Source organism: Aricia agestis, chromosome 4 (assembly GCF_905147365.1).
Source record: "Aricia agestis chromosome 4, ilAriAges1.1, whole genome shotgun sequence".
NCBI lineage: Eukaryota > Metazoa > Arthropoda > Insecta > Lepidoptera > Lycaenidae > Aricia > Aricia agestis.
In genome coordinates, this window is record NC_056409.1 from 19,690,620 (window position 1) to 19,716,280 (window position 25,661).

A 25,661-nucleotide genomic window follows, 5' to 3' on the forward strand; every position below is an offset into this window, starting at 1 on the left:
AGGGATCCATTTGTGAAATATTAAGTTTTAAAGTGGAAAAGTCAGAGTCCAGTGTCCACCCCTGCAAAACGGTTTCTTCTGATGTGAAAAAATTCACGGGAGTAAGAAATATGCTGAATTAAGGAAAACTATCACGGCTGAGAAGACTTCATAAAGTATTGAGTAATAGTCGATCAACTAAAAAAAAATGTATTCGGCGAAGTATAAAGGAACTTTTCGTTCAAATTCCTTTGAAAGTACCTAACTGAGATGTTGGTGTTAGTAGTGAAAAACACGTTATAAATATACGTTCATTGACCATACAAAAATTTTCAAAAACTAGCGGTACTACCCTATATTGCGCGTGGCCCGACACGCACTCGGCCGGTTTTATTTTGTATCTTTTACCTGTTCAATTATAACTCTATTCTGTCATAAATATATGGTTTATGTTACTATCATTTATTTTTATTATGCACTAGACGGCAGCCTGATGTACGAACGCGTGCTCTCCCGCGCCGAGATCGAGGCGCGCCGTGCGGCGGAGGCGGCCCCGCCCCCGCCGCCGCCCTCGCTCAAGAGACGCGCGTACGACGATATCAACGGGCTCGACAGTAAGTTGACAACACATGCATTTCAACACTAGATAATGCCCCCAATTCCGTTGCGCTAAAATTAGTCTATCGCGCGGAAAACGTACATTTTTCGCATCAGAAACAACAGACTGACAGACACACTTTCTCATTAATTATAATAATTATGGATTTCATGATCAATAAAGACGACCATCGAGCTAATAATGCATGACCACATGATCTTTGTTGTACTATTAAAAATGGTTTTGATGGAATATTATGTATAAGGAACTACGACTTTTGAACATTATTAACAGTTGGGCAGTGTGCATAAGTTAGACACATGTTTACATAATATAAATTTTACGTTTTTCTTTTTCTTGCCTACTGTGGATGAAGCAGCGGGAGGTAAATACACAATATACAATATTATATTTCAAACAATATCATATTTTTATGTAACAATATAATATAATTCGACCATAAATTCTTCGTCGCATTTTAGTGAATTATTTTTTGCTACTTGTAAAAAACCTTGACCTAAGTTTAAGTTGATAAACTCTAGAAAAGGTATTGTAAAGCATGCGATTTCCAGGAGGTGTAGGTGTGACGCCGGCGCCGCCGCCCGCGAAGCGCCCGAACAAGCACCCAGCGCCGATGCAGCGGCCGTCGCGCGAGCAGTACGCCGCCATGTGCGCCCGCGCCCAAGCCACCGGCCAGCCCCTGCCTGCACACGTCTTCGCACACGTACGTAACACTCGCACGTCATTATCACACAATGGATATTAAAAAGAAACCCATCAAACATCGCATTCTCAATCATAAATCTCGAAACGCTTGGAGCTTTTTGGAGTTAGAACCTAGTTGCTGGACAAATTAACTTGTAAAATTATAAACATACATAAATATTTATAAACATATAAATATTTATATATGTTTATAATTTTACAAGTATAAATAATTATAAACATATTATAAACTATATTTACAGGTAAACGGGAAGCCGACAAGCTTGACCGGCCGTGGTGGACGTCGTCACGTGATTTCGTGGATGGATGCGCCAGATGATCTTTACTTCAGAGCCACAGAAGCAGCAAAGTAAGTTTCTTTTGCTTATCATGTCATTCATTTACACACCAACATTTATTAGCTATAATATAGTTTTAACAAGTATGGAACTTACAGTATAGTAGAGCGATAAAAATATATTATAGCGAAAAGGAGACAAGGAGCGATAGCTCATTAGCTGATTTTTGCACTGAAACCATATTGATTAATAAATGTTATATTACTCAGATCGGCGCGACGGACGCTCAGCTGCGGCGAGCTGCGACGCGGCGCGCGCGCTCCCTGGCGGGCGATGCGCGGTGCGGCGGGCGCGGGCGGCGCGGCGGGCGGTGCGGGGGCCGCGGGGAAGGCGGCGCGAGCGGGCGCGGCGCAGTCGCCGGTAGTTCTGGACTGACAGGAGGGCCCGCGCCCGCCGCCGCCCCGCCCCTACACCATGGAGGCGCTGCTCGGCTGAGCCGCCGCCTGTATATTGCGACTGTACATAGCCCGCGCCGGCGGCCGACGTCCACCCGACTCCCGACCGACACCCCGACACCTAAACGTTAACGAAGATTGTATTTTTGGTAATCGAATCGCCGACGATGGATTCTGTAGATAATATTTTAAACTATAATGTTCTTATGTGGTTCGATCTGGCGATGAGTGAATAATGTATTTGATACATAAAACGATATGTAAGTCTATTTCATTCGGAGATTCATTGTAGGATAATTTACAATTTTTTTCATAAATAAAGCACAAATTGGAGTGTTGCCTTATTTCATTACCCTCGATTTTATAGTTTTCATGATCCTTTTCTAAAAAAAAACTACATGTATGTATGTGTATGACATAAGCCGACCAAATGACGTAGGTCCGTCAACTACCTAGGAATCAATTTCCTCGATGGTACATAATATAAGTGTCGGCATCACTGTCTCTGAATTCTGATGACCCAAAAAAGTACGGTCTATATAGTCTATATTATCTTCAACACGCAAAATACCCAGTTTCCACGTCAGTCGTCAAGTTTTTCAGGAAAAATCACTCGCGCTTCGCGCTCGTGATTTTTTTACCTGAAAAACTTGACTCCTTCATTTGTTTGCAACGAACCTATCGGGAAATACCCGATAATTTTGAAGCTCTTGTGGTATTATAAGTGAATATTAAAGTACACATCTAACATAAGAATATGTATGTGAAAAATTCAAGTGCCATGCCATATTATTGATATAGAGCGAAAAAGGCCAAAAAATTCACGATTGTTGTATGGCAGCCCCCTTCAATATTTATTTTATTTTGTTTTCACTTTTCAGTATTTGCTGTTATAGTGGCAACAGATATACACAATCTGTGAAAATTCAGAAGTCTTGCTATAGCGGTTCTTGGGATAGCCTGGAGACAGATAGACTTACCGACAACGAAGTCTTAGGGTCAATTTATAATAGAGCAGAGTCGAACCTAATATGGAACTCTTTCGTGCTCGACTGGCACTTATAAATTTTGCGGCTACTGAGTAATATTGCACATGAAAAATGTGTCGGCATCACTGTCTCTGAATTCTGATGACCCAAAAAAGTACGGTCTATATAGTCTATATTATCTTCAACACGCAAAATACCCAGTTTCCACGTATAACCAAATTCAGCGGAACAAAGCTGTTGCAGGCAACATCTAGTACAACTATACTCAACCTGCGGCCCGCCTAGACATTACCAGTGGTCCGCATAAAGATATATTTGTCCGTGGGAGAGCCATGCTTCGGCTCGAATGGGCCGGCTCGACCGGAGAAATACCACGGCCTCACAGAAAAACGGCGTGAAACAGCGCTTGCGCTGTGTTTCGCTGAGTGAGTGAGTTTACAGGAGGCCCAATCCCCTACCCCCTTAGAAATGCCGCAGTTGAAAAACAATTTGTTACCCCAGGAGGGTACCAACTGCGTTGGAGAATCCCTCTCTGGACGTCCATGCTCAGGAGCCCTTGGAACTGAACGTGGACGTCCAGGCTGCCCCTCGTATTCTGGGGAGGGCAAAACTGCGCTCCAATCTGCTCGGGGCAAGAGCAAACGCACAAAGGCACCCCCCTCGATATTAAACATGGACTTTTGTAATATCAGGGGATTACACTCCAACCTTAATGCCGTCCATTACCACCCTGAGACGGCAAAGCCGGCTTTGCTCTTTTTGACCGAGACGCAGATATCATCTCCGAGTGACACATCATACCTTTCCCACCCAGGGTATTATCTCGAGCACTCCTTTCTACCCAAAGCTGGACTGTGTGTGTATATCAGAGATGATATCAGCTCTCGCCGCCTCAGCAATCTTGAGGTCATGGACCTGTCAAACTTATGGCTCCGCAATCCGCATAGATTGCGACGAGCACCCTCGCGTCTATGCGTGCCTAATAGGTCCCATAGTGGTGACCCCGAGACGGACCGACTCTTGGAGCACCTGCAAGCTGCTTCAGATTTTGAGCAGCGGCAGATCCCATCCGCAGAGATCATAATACTTGGCGACTTTATTGCCCACCACGCCGACTGGCTCAATTCCAGTAAAACTGATCATGCGGGGAGGTCTGTCTGCAACTTTGCCCTTGCGAACGACTTGACACAACTGGTTACTACGCCTACGGGAATCCCAGATGTGGATGGTCAGAATCCTTCCTTGTTGGACCTCCTGCTGACTTCAAATCCTGATGGCTACCAAATATCCGTACCTAACCGCACCACTTGGTTCATCAGATCATTGCCTTGTTAGGAGTTCTGTGCCACTTACCACGGTGTTAAGACAGCGTGCTGTTAAATACCGTCGTGTGTGGCACTACACGTCAGCAGACTGGGATGGGATGCGGTCGTTTTTTGCATCCTATCCTTGGGGGCACGTCCCAAGTAGCACACTTCAAACGCCTTAAATCTATTTATGCTTTAGGAGTACTAATCATGGCTTTTTTATAGACATAATAGACATTGGCATTCTATACATGTTTTTGAATAAGAACTAAGTTTCTAATAGAAAAAATATCTAGTGTTCCTTGTTTTAAAACCTTTATTAGTTCATTACACTGAGTTAAGAGCAATTTGATTTGTTGTGGACTATATTTGCTCTGTTAAAAGCGCTGCTGTAGTTCAATTATTCTATAGACTTATTATCACAAATACATACTTTTTAAGGATTGAAATTATTTCTAGAACAATTACTCTAAAAGTAATCAAAAAGGTTTTTAGATGCATTTGTTAGGCACTTTTTAAAGTCTACTCAATAGTGTATATGTTACGCTCAAAGACCGAAAACGCTCAGTGAGCGAAAAAATGGCTCACAACGCGTTGTGGTCATAGTGAAAACGGCCACGACGCGTTCTGGTAATCACAGAAATACCACATAGTGAAATTCGTGTCGTGGCTGACGTGCTATTCGACCACAACGCGTTGTGGTAATCGAGAAAAGCCATGACGCGTTCTGAGCATTTAAAAACAGCCACGACGCGAATGAAAACGGCCACGACGCGTTCTGAAACCAGGTTAGTTACTCAGGAGTAATTTTATAGCGTCCAACTCCGCCCAAGTGTGTGCGCAATACACAAGAGCACTCTGGTTTCAATGAAACTAGGCCAGTTACGAGCGAGTAATTTTTTAGTGCCCAAGTGTGTGCGCAATACACAAGAGCATGTTACGCAGGAGTAATTTTAAAGTGCTCAAGTGTGTGCGCAATACACAAGAGCACTCTGGTTTCAATGAAACCGGGCCAGTTGAGCAGAAGTCATATTTTCATAGTGCCCAAGTGTGTGTGCAATACACAAGAGCACTCTCGTTTCAATGAAACCAGGCCAGGTACGCATAAGTTATTTTTATAGTGCCCTAGTGTGTGCGCAATATACAAGAGCACTCTGGTAGTTACGCTGGAGTTGTTTTAGTGCCCAAGTGTGTGCGCAATATACAAGAGCACTCTGGTCTCAATGAAACCAGGCCAGTTAAGCAGGACTAATTTTATAGTGCCCAAGTGTGTGCGCAATACACAAGAGCACTCTGGTTTCATCGAAACCAGGCTAGTTACGCAGGAGTAATTTTATAGTGCCCAAGTGTGTCTGGTTTCATTGAAACCAAAGTGCTCTTGTGTATTGCGCACACACTTGGGCACTATAAAACTACTCCTGTGTAACGTGCTTTTGTGTATTGCGCACACACTTGGGCACTATAAAATTACCGCTGCGTAACTGGCCTAGTTTCATTGAAACCAGAGTGCTCTTGTGTATTGCGCACGCACTTGGGCGCTATAAAATTACTCCTGCGTAACACGGCCTCGTTTCAGAACGCGTCGTGGCCGTTTTCATTAGGGCCACAACACGAATTCGCGTCGTGGCTGTTTTTAAATGCTCAGAACGCGTCATGGTTTTACTTACTTTTACGAATAGCACGTCAGCCACGACACGAATTTCGCTTTGTGGTATTTCTGTGATTGCCAGAACGCGTCGTGGCCGTTTCACTATTACCACAACGCGTTGTGAGCCATTTTTTCGCTCACTGAGCGTTTTCGGTCTTTGAGCGTAACATATACTCTAGTGAAAGTCCTGTTTCCTCCATTAGGGAACTTAGGCTTTAAACATTTTATTTTAAGAGTATTAAGTATATAAAGGACAGCGTTCTGCAAGCATGAAGAAAGCAGGAGATATTAAGAAGACAGGAGGCTTTCGGAGAAAAGTGGAAAAGTATAAAAATCGGCCAAGTGCAAGTCAGACTCGTGCACGAAGGGTTCTGTACCGTTATGGGGAAAAAATAGGCCAAAAATAGGGTTTTTTTTTGTATGGGAGCACCCTTTAATTTTTTATTTTATTTATTTTGCAGCCAGCACATATAAAAAGGAGTACAAACCTTGCCTCTAGGTCCCTCAAGAAAGAGATTACTCGGGCAAAGCAACAGCACGTCAATAGAATTGGCAAGAGACTTGAGCGCCTCCCCTCGGCAACCCGTGCATTCTGGTCTCTGGCCAAAGCTATTGAAGGAAATTTCTGCAAGCCAACCCTACCATCCCTACACGTAGGAAATGGATCGTTGGCCCAGGACGCAAAAGACAAAGCCGATCTTCTGGGCAAGCTCTTTGCGTCAAACTCGACCCTGGATGACGGGGGGGCAGAAACCGCCGACCATACCGCGATGCACGAGAATCATGTCGGATATTCGGTTTCATCAGCGCTTAGTGCGAAAAGCCCTCCGTTCCCTTGATATCCAAAAGTCGAGTGGGCCAGACGGAATCCTGCCTATTGTGTTGAAAAAGTGTGCTCCAGAGTTGGCTCCGGTCTTGACGCGTCTTTTTCGGCTCTCCTATTCAACTGGCATCGTCCCGGCTTCCTGGACAGCCTTGGTGCACCCGATCCCCAAAAAAGGTGATCGCTCAAATCCTTCCAACTAAGGATCAATTGCTATAACCTCTCTCTTCTCGAAGATAATGGAATCCATTATCAATAGCCAGCTTCTTCGATACTTGAACGGCCAGGGATTACTAAGCGACAAACAATACGGGTTCCGTAAAGGTCGCTCGGCTGGTGATCTCTTGGCATACCTGACTCATCGTTGGGCTCAGGCAATTGAGTCGAAGGGAGAGACATTGGCTGTTAGTTTGGACATTGCGAAGGTCTTTGATCGGGTTTGGCATAAAGCGCTACTATCAAAGCTTCCATCATACGGGCTGCCCGAGATTATGTAAGTGGGTCACTAGTTTCTTAGCAGACAGAAGCATAAAGGTCGTAGTTGACGGCGAATGCTCGGGAACTCAGTCTGTTGATGCTGGTGTCCCTCAGGGCTGTGTGCTATCGCCTACTCTATTCATACTGCATATCAATGACATGTTACAAACCAACGTCATTCATTGCTATGCGGATGATAGTACAGGTGATGCTGTATATACCGGCTCCCCTAATATTTCTCGGCAAATTGGAGAGTGGAGAATTCATTGGAGAAGGTCTCTCAATGGGGTAGACGTAACTTGGTCCAATTCAACCCCGCCAAGACACAAGTCTGCGCGTTCACCACTAAAAAGTAACCAATGGTCGTATATCCTCGTTTCGAGGGCACATCTTTAACCATCTCCCCTAGCATTGAGATACTTGGCGTCAACATATCGGGCGAAGTCCATTTCCGATATCATCTAGAGGGTAAGGCCAAATTAACCTCGAAGAAGCTTGGTGTTCTTAACAGAGCGAGACAGTACTTCAGTCCGGAACAACGCCTACATCTCTACAAGGCGCAGGTTCGGCCTCATATGGAATATTGTTCTTATCTCTGGGCAGGGGCGCCAAAATACCAACTGCTCCCTCTGGATCGTATCCAACGAAGGGCCGCTCGAATTGTTGACTGCCATAGTGTTTCAAACAGCTTGGACCCCTTGGAATTACGCCGAGATGTAGCTTCACTCTGCATCCTCTATCGGTTGTATCACGGGGAGTGCTCTGAGGAATTGTTCGGAATCATACCACCTGCAACTTTTCGCTATCGTCCCATGCGAAAAACATACCATCCTCATCACCTTGATGAGTGGCAGTCTTCCACGCACTGTAAAACTCTGGAACGAACTGTCACGAGCAGTATTTCCGGACCTATACGACCTGCAAACCTCAAATTACCCAGGTCCTGGTGCCAGAGGGGGGCAAATTACCCAGGTTCTGGGCCAGGGGGGGGGGGGGGGGCAAAACAGATTTTTCATAAGCTAGGTGTTTATAAAGAATAAAAAATTAATAATTTTTTGTTGTAAAAATATTGTATTGCAAACAAATAGCAAAAATTCGTTTTCTTAATTTTTATAGATAAAAGTACTATTTAATATACTTAGTAGGGACGTCAATATGATCCAGGGGGGGCAGCTGCGTTTGTGTGATCCACGGCGGGCAGCCGCAGACATGCGCCACCAGTGCCCGCCAGGCACCAGCGGCGCGGTCTTTTTGCCCGCCTTGTGCGTTGGTAATATAGGATTCCCTTTGTGCTATCGTTCGCGGCGAAACTGACCGGCCCGCGCCGCCCCTTCGTCTGCAAAGCGCTTTAAAGTGAAAGTTGCACAAATATTAAAATGGTATTTTGTTAGTTACTTAATGGTTCGATTTTGATGAAATTTGGCATGGTAATAAAATATTAACTTTCTGGCTCTGGATTCACCCAGGCCAAATTATGTTATCCTGAAAAACTAGAGTGTTCTCATACAGTGATGAAAGCTGGTGCTGAGAATTTTGAAATGTTACAATCAAAGTTACACTGTAACATAGTCAATACAACTGGGGTCCAAGTAAAACCAGATTATTAAAAAGTTATATTTATTCGAGTACATAACTACACCTTAAAATAAATGAATAATAACTATTATTCCGCGCGATAAATACGTTTTAAGTGGATCTCGAGACACCGGCGTAGTGTCCCGCTATAACCGAAGCACTATCACATTTAAAGTTAAATGTGTACATAGAAAAATAATTACCCCATTTCTAATTAAAACATTTACACGGCGGACAATGCTGCACAATTCCCATCTTTGTATGATTACGTCACTCGAAAGAAGAAGACAGCAATGTGTGTACACAGATTGTCTCTATGTAAATATTCTTATTAGTGTGAGGGTAATAATCCAACAGCGGAGGACAATGTTGTGGGAAGTGGAAATTAGGCCCGCGCGGGGCTCACCGCTACACCTGCACTGCTTGATGGCACTCGAATGTGTGGCTTTATCGCAAAAAGGGAAACCCAGAAAATATTAGTACGTCTGAATTTACCTCTTCGAACAAAAGCATCGGAGAGTTTGTTTTCATTTACATTTACTGAGTATTTAGCTAAATGAACATTTTTATAAAAAGATCAGGCAACTAAAACGATTATACTTTTATTTACAGAGATTAATATACTTATCGAATGAAAACTCACCTTCGATTAACTTAAATATAAAATAAATTTATAAAATATAAATTGAAAAGCGCATCGGGCGAATCGCCTTATGATCCCGTACATCCTAGTCAAATCCTAGTACTCGGCTACAAAATAATATTATGTGTCCCTGACTATTGTACCTCGCGAGGGAACTCGCCCGGTGCGCACAGTCGTTGCGACCCATTCGAGCCGTGCGGTCGAATGCGCCGCACCAAGCGAAATAAATATGCATTATACAGTTACAATACTACAAGCGCTTCACTTAGTCCCACTAAATTTCCGAATCGCCACAACATTACATCTGGATCCCTAAGTGTAGTCGGAGACTCGCTTTAATTGAGCAGGTTCTGTTACAGCTACGTTAACGCTAAGTCGAGTTTGTCGGCGGACAGCGCTGCGACCCGCACCTCCGCTCGGTCGCCGTCTACGATACTAACATTGCAAAACTACCTCTATATATAATCTCAAAGCCAGCGCCTCCGCGGGCTCCGGAGACGGCCATCTCGCGCCTCGCACTCCACTCGCCATATATAAAATACTCGATACAAAAATACTGTACAATCATAATATTATTTGTAGGTAATATACCGCCGCCGCGAGCGCGGCCCCGACGCCCGTCCACATTATATACAACGTCTCACTGTACACCGCACACGCCCAGAGTTGATCCCGACACTGTAGTCTTTACCTCATTGCAATTGTTTTCTATATTAAATAATGAGATCGAACGAAGTCATTCCTGAGGGGTTGGCAGACTATGGAAAGGTTTTGTACCCGATACCGTAGTATACAAAATAAAACATCCGTAGCAAAGATGCACCTAATTATTTATAAAATTTTATAAATCCAGAAAAATTATGTTCAGATTTGTCTTTCGTAAATAGTTTCATTTAGATAAAAGGCACTGAATGTCAACAATCGATTTGTATTTTTCGTTTAGACCTTACCCTTACACTAAAATAATAGCCAATATTAAAATATTATTTCGCGCTCAAATATCTCATATGAAAATACTCGCACATACTCTAAATATGTGTAACATCGTTTATACTAAAATATAGTTTCAGTTCTATACATATCTCTGTAAATAGACTTCCACGAGATAGATTCAATAGGAAAACTCGTATATATAAAAATATAGCGATTCGTCTCTCGCTACGCTCGCGCGCCGCAAGTCCGCCGCCGTGCGCCGGTAGCGTAACCTCAAACTAGGTGGGATGTGAATTTTGGACTCCAACGGACGCCAATCGTTCAACGCAATGGAATGTTTATAGGACAATCGTGACGTCACGCCCGCGCCGGCCCGCTGACGCCACGCCATGCCGCGTCGACCCGACCACATAAAAATATCGCACCTTAAAATAACCTCCCGACATTTTGATTCGGTAAAGTTATTTATTCGGGGTCACTATGCACACGCTGATCAAAAAGGTCCATGACGTACAAATGACTGTTTTCGCGCTTAACGTTCACTTCTGTCTCCTGTATATCGCGCACCACGTGGTAGAGCAGGCGAACGCGTCTGCGGCGCCGGGGTGACGGGGGTCTCGTGAGGGTCAACTTTTAACGTCGATCACTGCTGTCGCAGTTTCACTGTCCGGTGTCGCCGCGCGCCGAGCGCCGCCCCGCCGGCCTCCGAGACTCGTGCCTGTAGTCCGCATCTCAGTGCTTCGACAGATTGAGCGGGAGATCTGAAAGCATTAAAAGTCAATTGTTACAAGCTTTCCACCAAAATTGAATAGCCGATCGACTGTCTAACACGACGAGTATTCAAAGGACTAAAATCTCATTTTTGCCATTTATATAATATTATCTTTTTTAATTGTTTACTTTAAATATCATAGTAAATAGAGTCATCATTGTGTAAAAATTGCAATAGCGGTCGTAGCTCACCCGAGGCGGGCTCCTCCTTGGGCATGTGATCGGCGATGAGGGGGTGGGGCCAGGGCGGCGGCGCGTACTGCAGCCACAGCGGCGCGGGCGCGCGGTACACGGGCGCGTACGGGTAGCCCAGCACGTAGTGCGCGGGCGGCGCGGCGTACGGCACGGGCGGCGCCCAGCGCGCGAAACCCGCGCCCGGCGACGGCGGCGCGTACGCCCGGAACCCGCCCGAGTGCGGCGGCGTCGGCGAGTCCCGCGCCGCGCCGCGCCCCGGCGAGCCCAGAGTCAGCGCAGAGTACCGGTAGCGGAACCCGTCCGGGCTCGGGCTCAAGTCGGGCGAGTTGACGCTCGACGGCGACTCCGTCTTCAGCGACGCCGGATACGAGTGCGGCGAGCGCTTGGCCTCCGGCGACGGCCGCGCGGGGCTCTCGTCGGGCATGCTGAGCAGCGAGTGGATGCTGTAGCTGCTCACGTTGCGGGAGGGGGCGGGCTCCTTGCGCGCGGTCCCGTTCGAGGCGCGCGCGGGCTCGGCGGGCGGCTTCGGCGCGTGGCTGGGGCCGGGCGAGGGCGGGTAGGAGGCGGTGCTGAGCGCCGGTACGGTCTTGGCGCGCCGCTTGGTCGCCTGCTCCGGGTCGGCGGCGAGGCTGACGCGCTCCATCTCCCGCAGGATGCGCTTCCGCGGCGACACGATGGCGTGCTCCTGCCGGCAGCTGGCCAGCTTGGCGTTGACCGGGGGGGCGGGCAGCGCCGCCAGCCGCTCGCGCAGGCGGTCTATCGTGCGGACGAGCTCCTTGCGCCGGATCTGCGGCCTCGTCTTCTTGTAGACCCTTAGCTTATGATACTGATATGGTTTCTTGAGTTTCATGTGGTAGTGCTTCGCGCTATCGCAGTCCGTCCGGCGCTCGTCCTCGATCTTGACCTTGCCGTCGATCGGCGCGTCGACGACGTCCTCGGAGCCGGCGACGTCACCGTTTCGGCTGCGATCGCTAACGCCGTTAGTGAGCCTCCGAGCGCCGCTGGGGGGGAGAAGGTCGGGGCCGCCGGGGTCGTAGGGGCGCCGGCGCTTCGCCCGGGCGCCGGCCCGGATATGGTCGTTGTGCAGGTACGCCGGCCGGCAGTAGTACAGGGCTAGCTCCTTTGAGGCGTGACGGCGCGGGGTGGGCTGCTTCCAGCAGTGGTCGCGGTGCGAGGTGCAGGGCGAGGAGTGCAGGCTGGAGTTATCGTCGGAGAGCGAGAGAGCGGTGGGCGGCTGCGGCGGTGTGGGCGGGGCGGCGGCGGGCGGCCAGAACGTCTTGCGCGGCACCGACACCCAGCCCACCCGCTCGCCCTCACGCGCGCTCCCTCGTACCAGTTCCAATATAAACTTGCCATCTGAAAAAGATAATGTTTTTATACAATAAAAGATGTAAAATAAATGCCTAGACCTAGCGGAGACCTTTAAATAAGAAACAGGTGTAAAGTTGAGATATATTTTTCACCTGATTCTGAAGCTCAGTGATGATAGCAAAATTGATTAGGTAAATATAGGTTTATTTTAATTATGCTTGCATAAAACCACAGCCTGATTAACTTTCAATTAATCTAATTGATTTTATCTGATATGAATATTCAAAGTGTTTCTCATGGAGGTTGCTACATAATTGATTTAATTATAAAATTCTGAGAAACACAAAAACCAATCAATTTTGTAACATGGTCTGCCCAAAAAGCTTTGAATAAAAGGCTTGGTTTTTAATCTGTAATAATATAATTAAAACAAGAAATATAATTCGCGAAAGTATTCTTAGATATAGGTTATTATTCATTTAAACTCAACTAATTCTTAAAATCCTAATGGTCTTAGCATAATATTATGACTTATGAGCAAATTTTTTTAACACCTCCAAATACATTCCTTAGCCAAATTTAGAAATCTAAGACTACTGACCAAGTGAGAAAGCCAGCAAACAACTCAGTAAACAGATACAATGCATTTGTTGATACAATTGTTTACTGTAGCCAATAACAATATTTAAGTGCACCTTGTGTTATTTGTATTAGATATTTCAATTTATACCGTACGGTACTGCTATATTGTCCATATTATGTCCATGTCTAAATATATTTTTATATTATTTAAGCTATGGAAAAGGCATCAAACTGTATTTTTAACCGACTTCAAAAAAGGAGGTTATCAATTTGATATGTATGTAATATGTAATTACTAATAATATTTCCAGAACTACCCAGTTTTCGAATATGTTACTTCATATCAGCGTCTGAACAAATGAAATTTCAAGTGTATGTATGTATGTATGTTTGTGTCTATGTGTGGAACTACAAGTTCGATTCAAATCATTCTTTTTTTGTTCTACTAGTCATTAGGTATTGTTCAACTTAAGGAATACTGTAAGTTTAATCAAAATTGGTTCTGTCGTTTTTGAGATAGGGAATTTTATTTCTTAATTACATACAATTTTGAAGTCAGTTTTATCTTTTCAAATACTATTATGGTAAATAAACTGTATGTAAATTGCAATTAACATGAAATTATAGTAAACTATTTTATTTTTTTTAACTTTAACTCTTTAAATTATGTATATTAAAAAAACGAATATGTAATTTCTTTTAAACAGAAATAATAATTATTGTTATGGATGTTTGATAGATCAGTCGAGAAATTGACACTTGCCCTAAATGTTTGTTTATACTATAGCAGAATGTGCTTACTTTAATAATTATTAGATCAGTGTACAGAGTCAATATGATCATGTTTACACTGAGAGTATCAACACCTTACATAACAATAATCTTCTGAAGCTTATAAAGATAATATTATGTAATTATTTTGTACAATTAAGTATCTATTAAGACATACTGTTCCTATTGACTGTAGTTTTTAAATGAGGAGCTGGCGAACAGAACCATTAGTCTATGTAAAAAAAAATTACACAGTGGCTAAAAACTAGTATTATTTTCCGAATAATAAATAAATAAATAGTACTATCAACTACTACTACTGCCACTGAACCTATCCGGTTTAGTTTAAAAATGGACTTTTCAAAGCCTTTCTAACCGGTTTTGATTGAAAATATTAACAGGGATTGACACAGATGGGTCAAGAAACAATGATTCGTAAAAAAACTTTTGCACTCTGGTGTATTTATCCAGTTTCGTTCGCCAGCTCCTCAAATGCATAATTATGATATTGAGAACTTTCATAAACAAATAAAGAAACATTTAAGAATACAGAGAATTATCAGTTTTGTTGGCTTACTTTGATTAGTTATAGATTATTTAGCTTAGACATTAATCAATTTTTATTATTAAATGAAAAACACGTCACAGGCATAGTCAACTTCATATGAAACAATAAAATTTGTATGAAATTTTCTGACGGTGGTTAGGACATAAATATCTAGAATGTTTTATTATACCTACAAGTTCTAGCAGTTAGGGCCGATTTACATTATTTTAGTGTTTAGCAAAGTGCTATAGAACAGTACTTTAGTTGAAACATGCAAACGCTACTTGCATTAGTACTTCAGGTAGTAGTGCTAGTGTTTTCACTAGTGCTTTCAAGTTGTAATAAAATATACTCCTAAACACTAAGATAATGTAAATCGGACTTTACAAAGAAGAGATTTGAGTTCTTAAATGTTGAAACCTATTTTATGTTTTATGTTAATTAATAAATATATAATTTTATTTGAGCTAAAGTTTGAGAGACAACAATCAACATAAATGGTATTGTTTGATTCATCAATATGAAACCACTGAAACAATAAATAATTTTACCAAAATATTAAGACACCACTAGAGAAGGAACACATTTTGCTAAGAAATACAGAGAAAAGTTTAATAAAGTCTCCTTTTGTGCTAAATGTATGTTTAGTGGTATTGGACTATAATATTCAAAGCAAACAAATTATATTATTATTAGCAAAATGTTTCATTATAATTTATAAACTAATCTAGTCCAAAACTAGGAAAATTCTATGTCTGTTTACCAAGTAGCATTTCAAATAAATAAGATTAAGTAATAAAGAATGAATAATAGATTAGACATCTAAATACAGAAATAAGGATAGACCTTATTTTGCATACTCTATTCAGTTCAGTGTGGTATACTAATTATAGTATGTCATACTGTTTTTCTTTGATACATAAATTACCAATTTTTTGGATTTGCTCATTACCTCTGGGCAATTACAAAACAATTGAACTCAAGCTTTGTGCACACAATTGGCAACTGCTCACTCAAATGTGGCTGACTATGGTTACTAGAGCATGAATGACTTTCTAGTTTTTCTTACAAGTTTAAGGCAGAAGGTACTTTATTATTCCATTTTATATTCTCATTAGACAAGGTTAGTTAGAACTACTATAAGAACTATGATTTCAAAATATCAGAATTCAGAGGTATGCTACAGCTGTTCTAGGTGTTTACGTCGCGCTACTGACCTTTAAAAAACTTGAGCCTGCCACCCGACGTCGACGAGACTGCACCATGTCCAGGAGGGTCCTCGTTCACAGCCTTGCTACTACTAGTACCGTTCACACCATGTCTTCTGTCTACTTCTTCTGTCATTTTGGTACATGTTGTCAGAGTTGTGTTTGTTCCTTCCTGTATATGCATTTCATTTCTACTCGCTTATGCTGTGAGCTGACGACATTTTAGTCCGTATATTGTTGCCATGTTGCATTGAGCAGCGGCGACCTGTCGCGGACCACTCGCGTATTGGAAGCGACATTCAATATTTCCGTCGAAGTCCTCATCCTAATAGGGACACCTGCGGGAAGCTCGCGCGACACTCTCGTAAACACATTACCGACACGGTGTCTACTAATTTTGACCACTACTTCGACCGATATCTTGTACCACTTTTATAAACTTGACACCGATTAAAATATACTGAAACAAATCACAACGGTTAGACCCTAACTACGATCAAGCCTACGACACAAGTTGATAAAAAGCTGTTCGTTTTTCAGTACATAGTTCATTCACACCCAGCATCCATTTTGATTCGTTCAAAAATCAAAATCCAAATACTATAATCGCTCCACTTCGGGCACAACTTCAATTTTTAAACTGAATGCGTTTATAAAGCGTTTAGATATTGCTTTGTTTGTTGCAGATTTTTTGAACAATTATAAAATAACAAGTAGGTATTTCTTTCGCAATCGCAAACCTCTGGAAAACAGTTGTACAGTGTACTCTTAGCTTTAAGCTTCCAAAAAATATCTAACATGCTTTGGATTCTGGAAACAAAATATAGAATGTTAAGTTAGCTATTATTGCTGTTAAGTGTAGGAAATTTGAGCTTTGAGCTTTAGCAACTAGAATAGGTATCAAGATTCAAGAGTCAAGATTCAAAACATTGCAATTTGCATATAAATTTTTGCAATGTTTTGAGTTTTGACAAACTTGTTTGATTTACGTTTTCATCAATAGTCGCTTTAATTAAAAAAATATTTTGACAGTTTTTGATCTATATTAATCTGTGGTTTTTGATTTTGACATTTATTAGACGCCGCCATATTAATTTTTTGCATCTTTGGTTAGATCGTAAACTAAAATAATAGCGTGCTTCTCTTTTAGGTTCTCTAAAAGTGTAAACAGTTTGTGAATAAATGCTGTGTAATGTTAGTGGGGTTTGTTTTTTGCCCTAATATTTGTTATAGTTAAATTAAACGCATCTCAGTCGTATTGCGTGTTCTGTGCTACTTCCTGCATCAAATTTTAGAAAGTTTCATTTGTACATAGTTTAAGCTGTATATACAGTAAAAATGACGTCTTCGGAAGTATCGTACAATAGGAAAATAATATCAGAGGACCTGTCGAACGTGGAGTTCGACACCAGCGAAGATGTCGAAGTTATCCCCACATTCGATTCCATGGGCTTGCGTGACGAACTGCTGCGCGGTATTTACACCTATGGTATGCAGTTTTTTATATTATTTGTGATCTAGTTATTGGATATTTCTAGCTTCAAACTTCCTAAGGTTTCCAAGGCAACAAAAACAATATTTTCTATATGTTTACTTTACTGTTACAGGTTTTGAGAAACCGTCAGCAATTCAGCAAAGAAGTATTCTACCGATTGTGAAAGGTCGCGATGTCATCGCTCAAGCACAGTCTGGTACCGGAAAAACTGCTACATTCTCTATTTCTATTCTGCAATCCCTCGACACAACTCTACGTGAAACCCAAGTACTGGTGTTGTCTCCAACAAGAGAGTTGGCAACACAAATCCAAAAGGTTATTTTGGCACTTGGTGATTTTATGAATGTACAATGCCACGCTTGCATCGGTGGCACCAATCTTGGTGAGGATATAAGGAAACTTGATTATGGACAGCATGTTGTCTCTGGAACTCCTGGCAGAGTGTTTGGTATGTATTTTTTAAGTTATACAAACAATATATCATCTCTGGGCAGGGGCACCAAAATACCAACTGCTCCCTCTGGATCGTATCCAACGAAGGGCCACTGGAATTGTCGACTGCCATAGTGTTTCAAACAGCTTGGACCCCTTGGAATTACGCCGAGATGTAGCTTCACTCTGGATCCTGCATCGGTTGTATCACTGGGAGTGCTCTGAGGAATTGTTCAGAATCATACCAACTTTTCGCCATCGTCCCACGCGGAAAAAAAATATACCATCCTCCGCCATCACCTTGATGAGTGGCAGTCTTCCACCGTGCGTTTCTCGCGTAACTTTCTGCCACGCACTGTAAAACTCTGGAACATACTGTCACCGGCCGTATTTCCGGACCTATACAACCTGCAAACCTTCAAGAAAAGAGCGTATTCCCTCTTAAAGGGCCGGCAACACACCTACAGTTACTGTAGTACTGATGTTGCGAGTGTCCATGGGCAACGGTAGTTGCTTTCCATCAGGCGACCCGTTTATTCGTTTGCCCCCTTATTTCATAAAAATAATAACATTAATATTATTGTTTCACCTTAATTTAGCTTTTCTGATCTCTCATAATATGTTACAGATATGATCAGACGGCGTGTACTTCGTACCAGATCCATTAAGATGCTAGTTCTTGATGAGGCCGATGAGATGTTGAACAAAGGTTTTAAAGAACAGATCTATGATGTCTACCGTTACCTTCCGCCTGCAACTCAAGTGGTACTAATCTCTGCTACGCTCCCTCATGAAATTCTTGAGATGACATCCAAATTTATGACAGACCCCATAAGGATTTTGGTAAAGCGGTAAGTAATTTAAATGTTACTTAGTGTTTTCTATGTAAGTGCACCAGTAATTACTAAGTTTTAAAAAAAATGCAGAGTAAATACCTAAAATAAGGAGACAAAAAAATGGCAAATCTAATTTTTAAATTTATGAATAAAGTAAAAATCATTGCAGAAGTATCCTCATTAACAAGTTTATGTTTGTTACAGTGATGAGTTGACACTGGAAGGAATTAAGCAATTCTTTGTGGCAGTGGAAAGGGAGGAATGGAAGTTTGACACACTGTGTGACCTGTATGACACTCTCACAATCACCCAGGCCGTTATCTTCTGTAACACTAAGAGGAAGGTGGACTGGCTGACCCAGAAGATGCAGGAGGCCAACTTCACAGTCAGCTCTATGCACGGAGACATGCCACAGAAAGAAAGAGATAATATCATGAAGGAGTTCAGATCTGGACAAAGGTTATTTCTTTATTAAAACTAATTTTCTTGTTTATCTAATTCTGTTGTATTTTAGGTATTATTTAATTAGCTATTAGTATGTTATCTAAATGTATTGCAAATAAATGTTTTGTGTTATCATATTGAAATATTTATATTATTACATTGAGAAAAGAGTTTGATTGTGTTTTGTGTAATTTGAATATTTTTGTTACAGTCGTGTACTTATAACAACAGACGTATGGGCCCGAGGTATTGATGTGCAACAAGTTTCCCTGGTCATCAACTACGACCTCCCCAACAACCGTGAGTTGTACATCCATAGGATCGGCAGATCTGGTCGTTTTGGACGCAAGGGTGTGGCCATCAACTTCGTCAAATCCGATGACATCAGAATCCTGAGAGATATTGAACAATATTATTCCACACAAATAGACGAGATGCCAATGAATGTTGCTGATTTAATATAATTCAGAATTTTATATTTTAAGAACTTATATAAGTAACATAAAACTTTGACACACTCTCACATGTCTGCTAGACTTTAATATTTTCTAGTAAATAAATTACTCTAAACTACTTTTAGTTTCATTTGTTGATCCTCTTTTCATTAATTTAAAAATAAAGGGTATTTAATCCTTCGATCATGGATTCTTGGAAATCAATTGTGTCTCGCTCACCGATGAGCTTATGGGGCTTGATGGGTTAAAATTGGTTAATATTTTACCTATTATTTATTTTACCTATTACTTATTAGATTTTTTTAATTATTAAAAATATAGTTGTATGTAGGCATTATATTTTCTAATTTAAAAGATCTAGTTGTCAATACAATATAATTGCTTGGAAACAGTTTATATTTCCAGGACCAACCAAAAACTATCCTAATTTTATCAAAATCTGTTAGGCTGGTTTTATAGTTAAGCGTTTCGGCAGCGCCGTTGGAGCGCCGCGCGTTCGAAGATGTATGGGGGTAGTAGTTGCGTTTCTAAGTCGCGCGCTTGAGCAGCGCCGTTCGCCCGTATGTTCGTTACATCTTAGAACGCGCGCGCTCCAACGGCGCTGCCGAAACGCTTAACTATAAAACCAGCCTTAAAAAGTTTTGACATGCAAATTGCAATAGACAGAAAAATTTACATTTATATTATGATTTATGAGTAAGTAATGATTAATGATAATTAAATTATATACCTAATTAAGTAATGGTTGATAGCTGAAATAAAAGACCATAATATATTATTTTAAAGTTTTATTAGACACTAAATCTTTGATTGTCTTATAATTTATAATTTAATTTTACAAAATTTTATAACACAGCAGAGTTATTTTGGAATGTGAAATTAAAAAATATAGATTACAACGAGCTTTTGCCCGCGGCTTCGCTCGCGTTAAGAAGTATTATTATATACAAACTTTCATCCACTATTTGAACCCCTTGGGGTTGGAATTTATCAAAATCCTTTCTTAGCGAATGCCTACGCCATAACATCTACCTGCATGCCAAATTTCAGCCCGATCCGTCCAGTGGTTTGGGCTGTGCGTTGATAGATCACTATGTCAATCAGTCAGTCACCTTTGAGTTTTATATACATAGACGGGTTCATATTGTATTACATCTACCAGCTTACATAATATATAGTATTTAATTAATCGTAAATTTACATCAAATTCGGAAATACAAGTAGCATTAACATTATTTCACGACACTTCATGCTTGTCTTTAATAAAGCTATCTAAATGAATAAGCTTCTGTGCAACATGTGATGTTAGGAACAGTTTAAAAAGTTTAAATTTTTCCATAATTAAATTATGCATTGTAAGAAATCAACTGTCATAATAATTTATTTACCAGGGTCAAATGATTTTTTTTGTTATCATAATACATATACATTATTTACAATCAAATTTTTTTATGAAACTAAAGTATGGATGCATAATATAATTTCACTATCTATAAATAAATAAATATTATTTATATAAAGAAAAACCAAAAAAATTAAAATTCATGACTGCTCCAATAAGTTCAGTTATTTAATGAACTTTGAAATCAATGGAAGTTTATTAACCCATCAACTCCCAAGCAGCAGCTGGCTGCCGCATAACAATTAAAAATCTATTGTGTCTGTCATACCCACAATGGAGGTATTAACATAATTAAATAACTGTAAATTGATTTATAAAAAACAAATTTAGGTTTTGCCTTCTTTTATATTAATTAAGGCACTAGATTTTAAAAACAATGTATAAAGTATACTTAATAAGTATATCAAATGTTTAAATAGTAAATACCTACTTAGGTATTTTTAATATAATACTTTTATATTTAGAAAAGCAAAAATGGACATATTAGGAGTTACAATTGATTACATTTAAGTAGTACATTATTGTAAGTTTAAAGACTTTCTGAACATTTTTTAAACAACAAAATTTACAATCTAAAGTTTACAATTCACTATTTGTAGCTGCAGGAGTTGAAGTTATATTCCAGCGCCTGTATATGAATATGCAGATAGCCCCTAGAAGAAGAACAGCCAATATTTCAGTCAGCTGGTCCAAAAAGCTGGAGGTTGAGTCTGTCGATTCCAATGTTTGAGGCTCCGGTTCAGCCACTACAGGCTCCTCGGGTGGCTTTGGAGCCTGCTCCTCTTCTCCCTTAAATGCAATTTGATTTAGGGCAGTCTGCTCTTCTTCTGTGAGGGGTTTAGCAGCAGTCGATGACAGCAGTGCCGAAGTAGCTCCACACTGTGGACATACCCAATTTGCAGACTTTTTTGCCAAAGCTTTACGTTCAGCTGGTGTATACTCTAAAGAACCAATAGTGCCCTCGGCGGGAGTCGGCATAAAGGCTATCAGAGCGAGCAGAGCTGTTCTTATTGACCAGGATGGCTGCCAAGTTTCAGGATGATGCCCGGAGATCGATAAGCATATCTTTTTATTGACTTCGAACCTCCCGTTGGGTGTCAGGAGGATAATATGAGGTGGATGCATTGGATATTCCTTAGGCAACAGTATCCGCCCGTGGTATATCCCACCTTCAAAATCGGTGCCCACGGGTCCACGGACAGTAAAGTGCCATTCGAATAAATTGTCTTCGAGAGGTCTTGCACAGTATTCTTCTGTAGCTTCCGCCAATTCGAGGGCTTCGCGCATTAATCTCTTTACGCCTGGACACTTTGTATTATATCGTTCTCCCATCTCTGCCATTTTTAGCAGCGAATTGAAAAAAATCGTCAACAACGATTAATTGCCTGCGTTTTGTATTATTAGAAAATCTTTCTTTTTGTAATTATTAGTCAATTATTCTCTCTAGTCACTACACACCAATTTTTCGAGAATTTTTGATAACAAGTGTACCAATCACACAAACACAAATATTTTTAAATGTCAGTGTCATTAATGTCACTGTCATTTTTTTTTCTATTTTTCTATGGCTAAAGGGGCTTATTACACCGTCAATAATATCGCGATTCCGTGATAATATTGATGGTGTAATAGGCTGAATCGCGGTACATAAGCGCTTATTCCACTTATCTTAGCTAGGAAGTCCTAGCTACCATAGACCTACGGTATAGTTATACCTGTATAACACAGAACACTTTTAGTCCTCATTGTTCGCTCGCCGCCATGGAATGACTCCCCAGTGATAATGATGAAGAATTACGTTCTGTTGCAGTCGTTGATGAAAAGAAAGATCTAAAAAAGTTTATTATTTTATACGAAGCATCTTTGTGGAATGTCTGAATGAAAATCATGTGTGATATAATATTGACAACGGAATATATAACACTACAGGAAAGGACATATGGGCGTGGCCCGCGTGCCATAGTTATGTCTAGCTGGACATAACTTAACTCGCACGCAAAAGGAAATTCGTGAGTACGGATTTAAGCCTTAAGTTAGTTGACGTATGGTGTAAAATTACGTACAACTTCAAGTCTTATCATATTTAGCTGTCAAGCGCCATCTAGCGTTGAATAACTGAACTCGGCAGTCAGAGCCGGTATTGCTAAATTTAAATTCTTCTTTATTTCAAAAGGGTTAGGGTTGTTTTTACGACATTGTATTTAAAAAAGAAATCTCTTTGTGATTGGTTATTTCTTTTGTGTGCGTAAAATGTTACTGTGTGAGTTTGGCGACAGCAGTTTCAATGAAACTTACTTGCTATGGCCCTTCCTTTAGTGTTATATATTCCGTGATATTGACCGTGTAATAGGCCGTTTTAATACTTCGCGTGATACTAAACTTCTGTTAACAGTCCTTACCACTGAGTCCACTAAAATAAATAAATGAAATAAAAAATGTTTTATTTCTGAGTAAATTTTTTTTCAGAATGTCTACCTGATGCCTACCACTGGTTCGGGAACTACCCCGGCGAGAAGAACCGGCGTAAGAAACTCGCACGGGTTCCACTTTTTACCAAAAAAGTGAGAGAAAAATTGTTCTTTTAAAATAAAGTTTACAATTTTGTAACTTAATATTATATACAATGTCAACATACATAATTGTAAGTTTACCGGAGGCCCAATCCCCTACCCTTTTCCTTTCCCTACCCTCCCCTATTTCCTTCCGTACCCTCCCCTATTCCCTTCCCTACCCTCCCCTGTTACCCCTTAAAAGGCCGGCAACGCACCTGCAGCTCTTCTGATGCTGCGAGTGTCCATGGGCGACGGAAGTTGCTTGCCATCAGGTGACCCGTTTGCTCGTTGGCCCCCTTATTTCATAAAAAAAAAAAAAGTCATAATATAATAATGTAGAAGTAGCCTTGCAAGAAGCCATCCTACTCCCAAGATGTGCCATCTTCTATGAAATCATTGACCTTATAATAAGCTTTGGCACACAAACGCTCTTTGACTACTTTTTTAAATTTATTAATGGAAAGATTTTGAACGTTTTCTGGGATTTTATTGTAAAGGCGTATTACATTGACCTTTAAAAGATTTACTGACTTTACTAAGTCTGATCACTGGCATGTCCAGCTTGTGCTTATTTTTAATATTTCTACAGTGAATGTCACTTTTAACTTTAAATTTATTTATATTTTTTCTAACATATATTACATTATCCAAAATGTATTGAGAAGCAACAGTTAGAATACCAATTTCTTTAAATTTATCTCTCAGAGATTCTAAAGCAGACATTTTATAAATAGGACGTATGGCTCGCTTCTGCAGCACAAATATTGTATTAATGTCGGCAGCGTTTCCCCATAAAAGGATTTCATATGACATCTAATACTAATCGTGCCGTATCTTCGTCAGAAATTTCTCTAATTTTTCTGACTGCATATGCTGCAGAACTGAGCCTAACTGCTAGATTAGCAATGTGAGGACCCCACAGTAATTTACTGTCAAGTGTAATACCTAGGAATACAGTGTTATCTACCAAATTTATCTTCTCATCATTTAATAGCACATTGGTTTGGACTTGCCTAACATTGGGCAAAGTAAACTTTATACATTTAGTTTTACTAGAATTTAAAAGTAAGTTATTAACATTAAACCAATGTACACATTTTTGAGAGAGCACTGTTTACCTCGTCGTAGTTCGACTGTTGTCGCTTCACTTTAAAAATAAGTGAAGTGTCATCAGCAAAAAGCACTATCTCATTATTATTATCCTTTACTAGATAAGGTAAGTCATTTATATAGATGAGAAAAAGAAATGGGCCCCTAAGATAGATCCTTGTGGGACACCTAATTCTATTTTGGTTCCGTTGGACCTTTTACTATTTACCTCAACCCTTTGAGTCCTATTTTTAAGGTAAGCAGTCAAAAGGCTGAGAGCAGAGTCCTTTATGCCGTAGTGGCGCAGTTTCCTGATCAATGTAGCATGCTCAACACAATCGAAGGCTTTGGAGAGATCGCAAAACACACCTAAGGCATCCTGCGACTCCTCCCAAGCTTCAAAAATACTACAAAGAAGTCCTATACCAGCATCCGTTGTGGATCGACCCTTAGTAAATCCGTATTGGTTATCGTGCAGCAAATTATTTGAATTAAAATGCACTAGTAATTGTTTTAAAATATTTTTTTCAAATATTTTACTAAAGGTCGGTAGAATCGATACCTATAGACCTGAAATTAGTGGGATCCGATTTAGTCCTGAGTCCCGGCTTTAAATAAAGGAACAATCTTGCTATGCTTCATCAAGTCAGGAAAAACACAATTTTTTATGCAGTCATTAAAAATCATTGCTAGATGAGGAGCTACGATATCAATTATTGATTTAATAATTTTTGTAGACATGCCCCAGAGATCTGCAGTATTTTTAATATTCAACAATTTAAAGGTACCAATAATATCTCTAGGGTTAATTTCTCTAAACTTAAAATTGACATCACACTCCTTTACATTGTCTCTGAGTAGCTTTTCGGCAGCTTCAGGTGAAGAATTAAAATTTTTAGTCGTTGAGACCTGAATGTCAGCAAAAAACTTTTCAAAGACCGTCGCAACTCGCAACTTCTTGATCATTAGTAATCTTTTTTTTTTCAAAGTATAGTTCAAAATCAGAGCTGTGACAGGATACATTTCCAGTCTCACCAGCTATAACCTGCCATGTTGTTTTTATTTTATTTTTAGAGTGTTTAATTTTGTTTTTTATGTACAGGGCTTTAGCAGCTTCTGCAAACTTTTCTAAAGGTTTTT

General features: G+C 40.7%; 5 protein-coding genes across 5 annotated transcripts in view; 2 read left to right on the forward strand and 3 right to left on the reverse strand.

Moving 5' to 3' along the window:
* The window catches only part of LOC121726020 (metastasis-associated protein MTA3), an 80,699-nt gene extending 78,330 nt beyond the window's left edge, over positions 1–2,369 (forward strand). The window contains exons 14-16 of the mRNA XM_042113235.1: positions 462–593; positions 1,060–1,079; positions 2,020–2,369. Coding sequence (XP_041969169.1) covers positions 462–593; positions 1,060–1,079; positions 2,020–2,076 — 209 coding nt within the window. The 3' untranslated portion in view covers positions 2,077–2,369. The remainder of the gene's footprint in view (positions 1–461; positions 594–1,059; positions 1,080–2,019) is intronic.
* A 6,511-nt stretch (positions 2,370–8,880) lies between these two features.
* Positions 8,881–16,434, reverse strand: LOC121726167 (protein hairless). Its single transcript, XM_042113401.1, has 3 exons — positions 15,826–16,434; positions 11,395–12,753; positions 8,881–11,192 (listed from the first exon to the last, which is right to left on the reverse strand). Exons 1-3 carry the CDS (start codon positions 15,998–16,000, stop codon positions 11,164–11,166), a joined length of 1,563 nt encoding a protein of 520 aa, XP_041969335.1. The 5' UTR covers positions 16,001–16,434; the 3' UTR covers positions 8,881–11,163.
* Positions 16,435–16,902: 468 nt separating this feature from the next.
* LOC121726324 (eukaryotic initiation factor 4A-III) lies at positions 16,903–19,596 on the forward strand. Its single transcript, XM_042113638.1, has 5 exons — positions 16,903–17,305; positions 17,424–17,759; positions 18,372–18,594; positions 18,784–19,038; positions 19,235–19,596. Exons 1-5 carry the CDS (start codon positions 17,155–17,157, stop codon positions 19,485–19,487), a joined length of 1,218 nt encoding a protein of 405 aa, XP_041969572.1. The 5' UTR covers positions 16,903–17,154; the 3' UTR covers positions 19,488–19,596.
* A 1,710-nt stretch (positions 19,597–21,306) lies between these two features.
* Positions 21,307–22,381, reverse strand: LOC121725945 (ubiquitin-conjugating enzyme E2 J1-like). The gene has a single exon (XM_042113145.1). The coding sequence runs from the start codon at positions 22,219–22,221 to the stop codon at positions 21,460–21,462; it is 762 nt and encodes a 253-aa protein (XP_041969079.1). The 5' UTR covers positions 22,222–22,381; the 3' UTR covers positions 21,307–21,459.
* A 2,928-nt stretch (positions 22,382–25,309) lies between these two features.
* The window catches only part of LOC121726706 (nucleoporin Gle1), a 29,257-nt gene continuing 28,905 nt past the window's right edge, over positions 25,310–25,661 (reverse strand). Inside the window, exon 4 of the mRNA XM_042114196.1 lies at positions 25,310–25,320. The gene's annotated coding sequence lies outside the window, so the exon portion shown is untranslated. The remainder of the gene's footprint in view (positions 25,321–25,661) is intronic.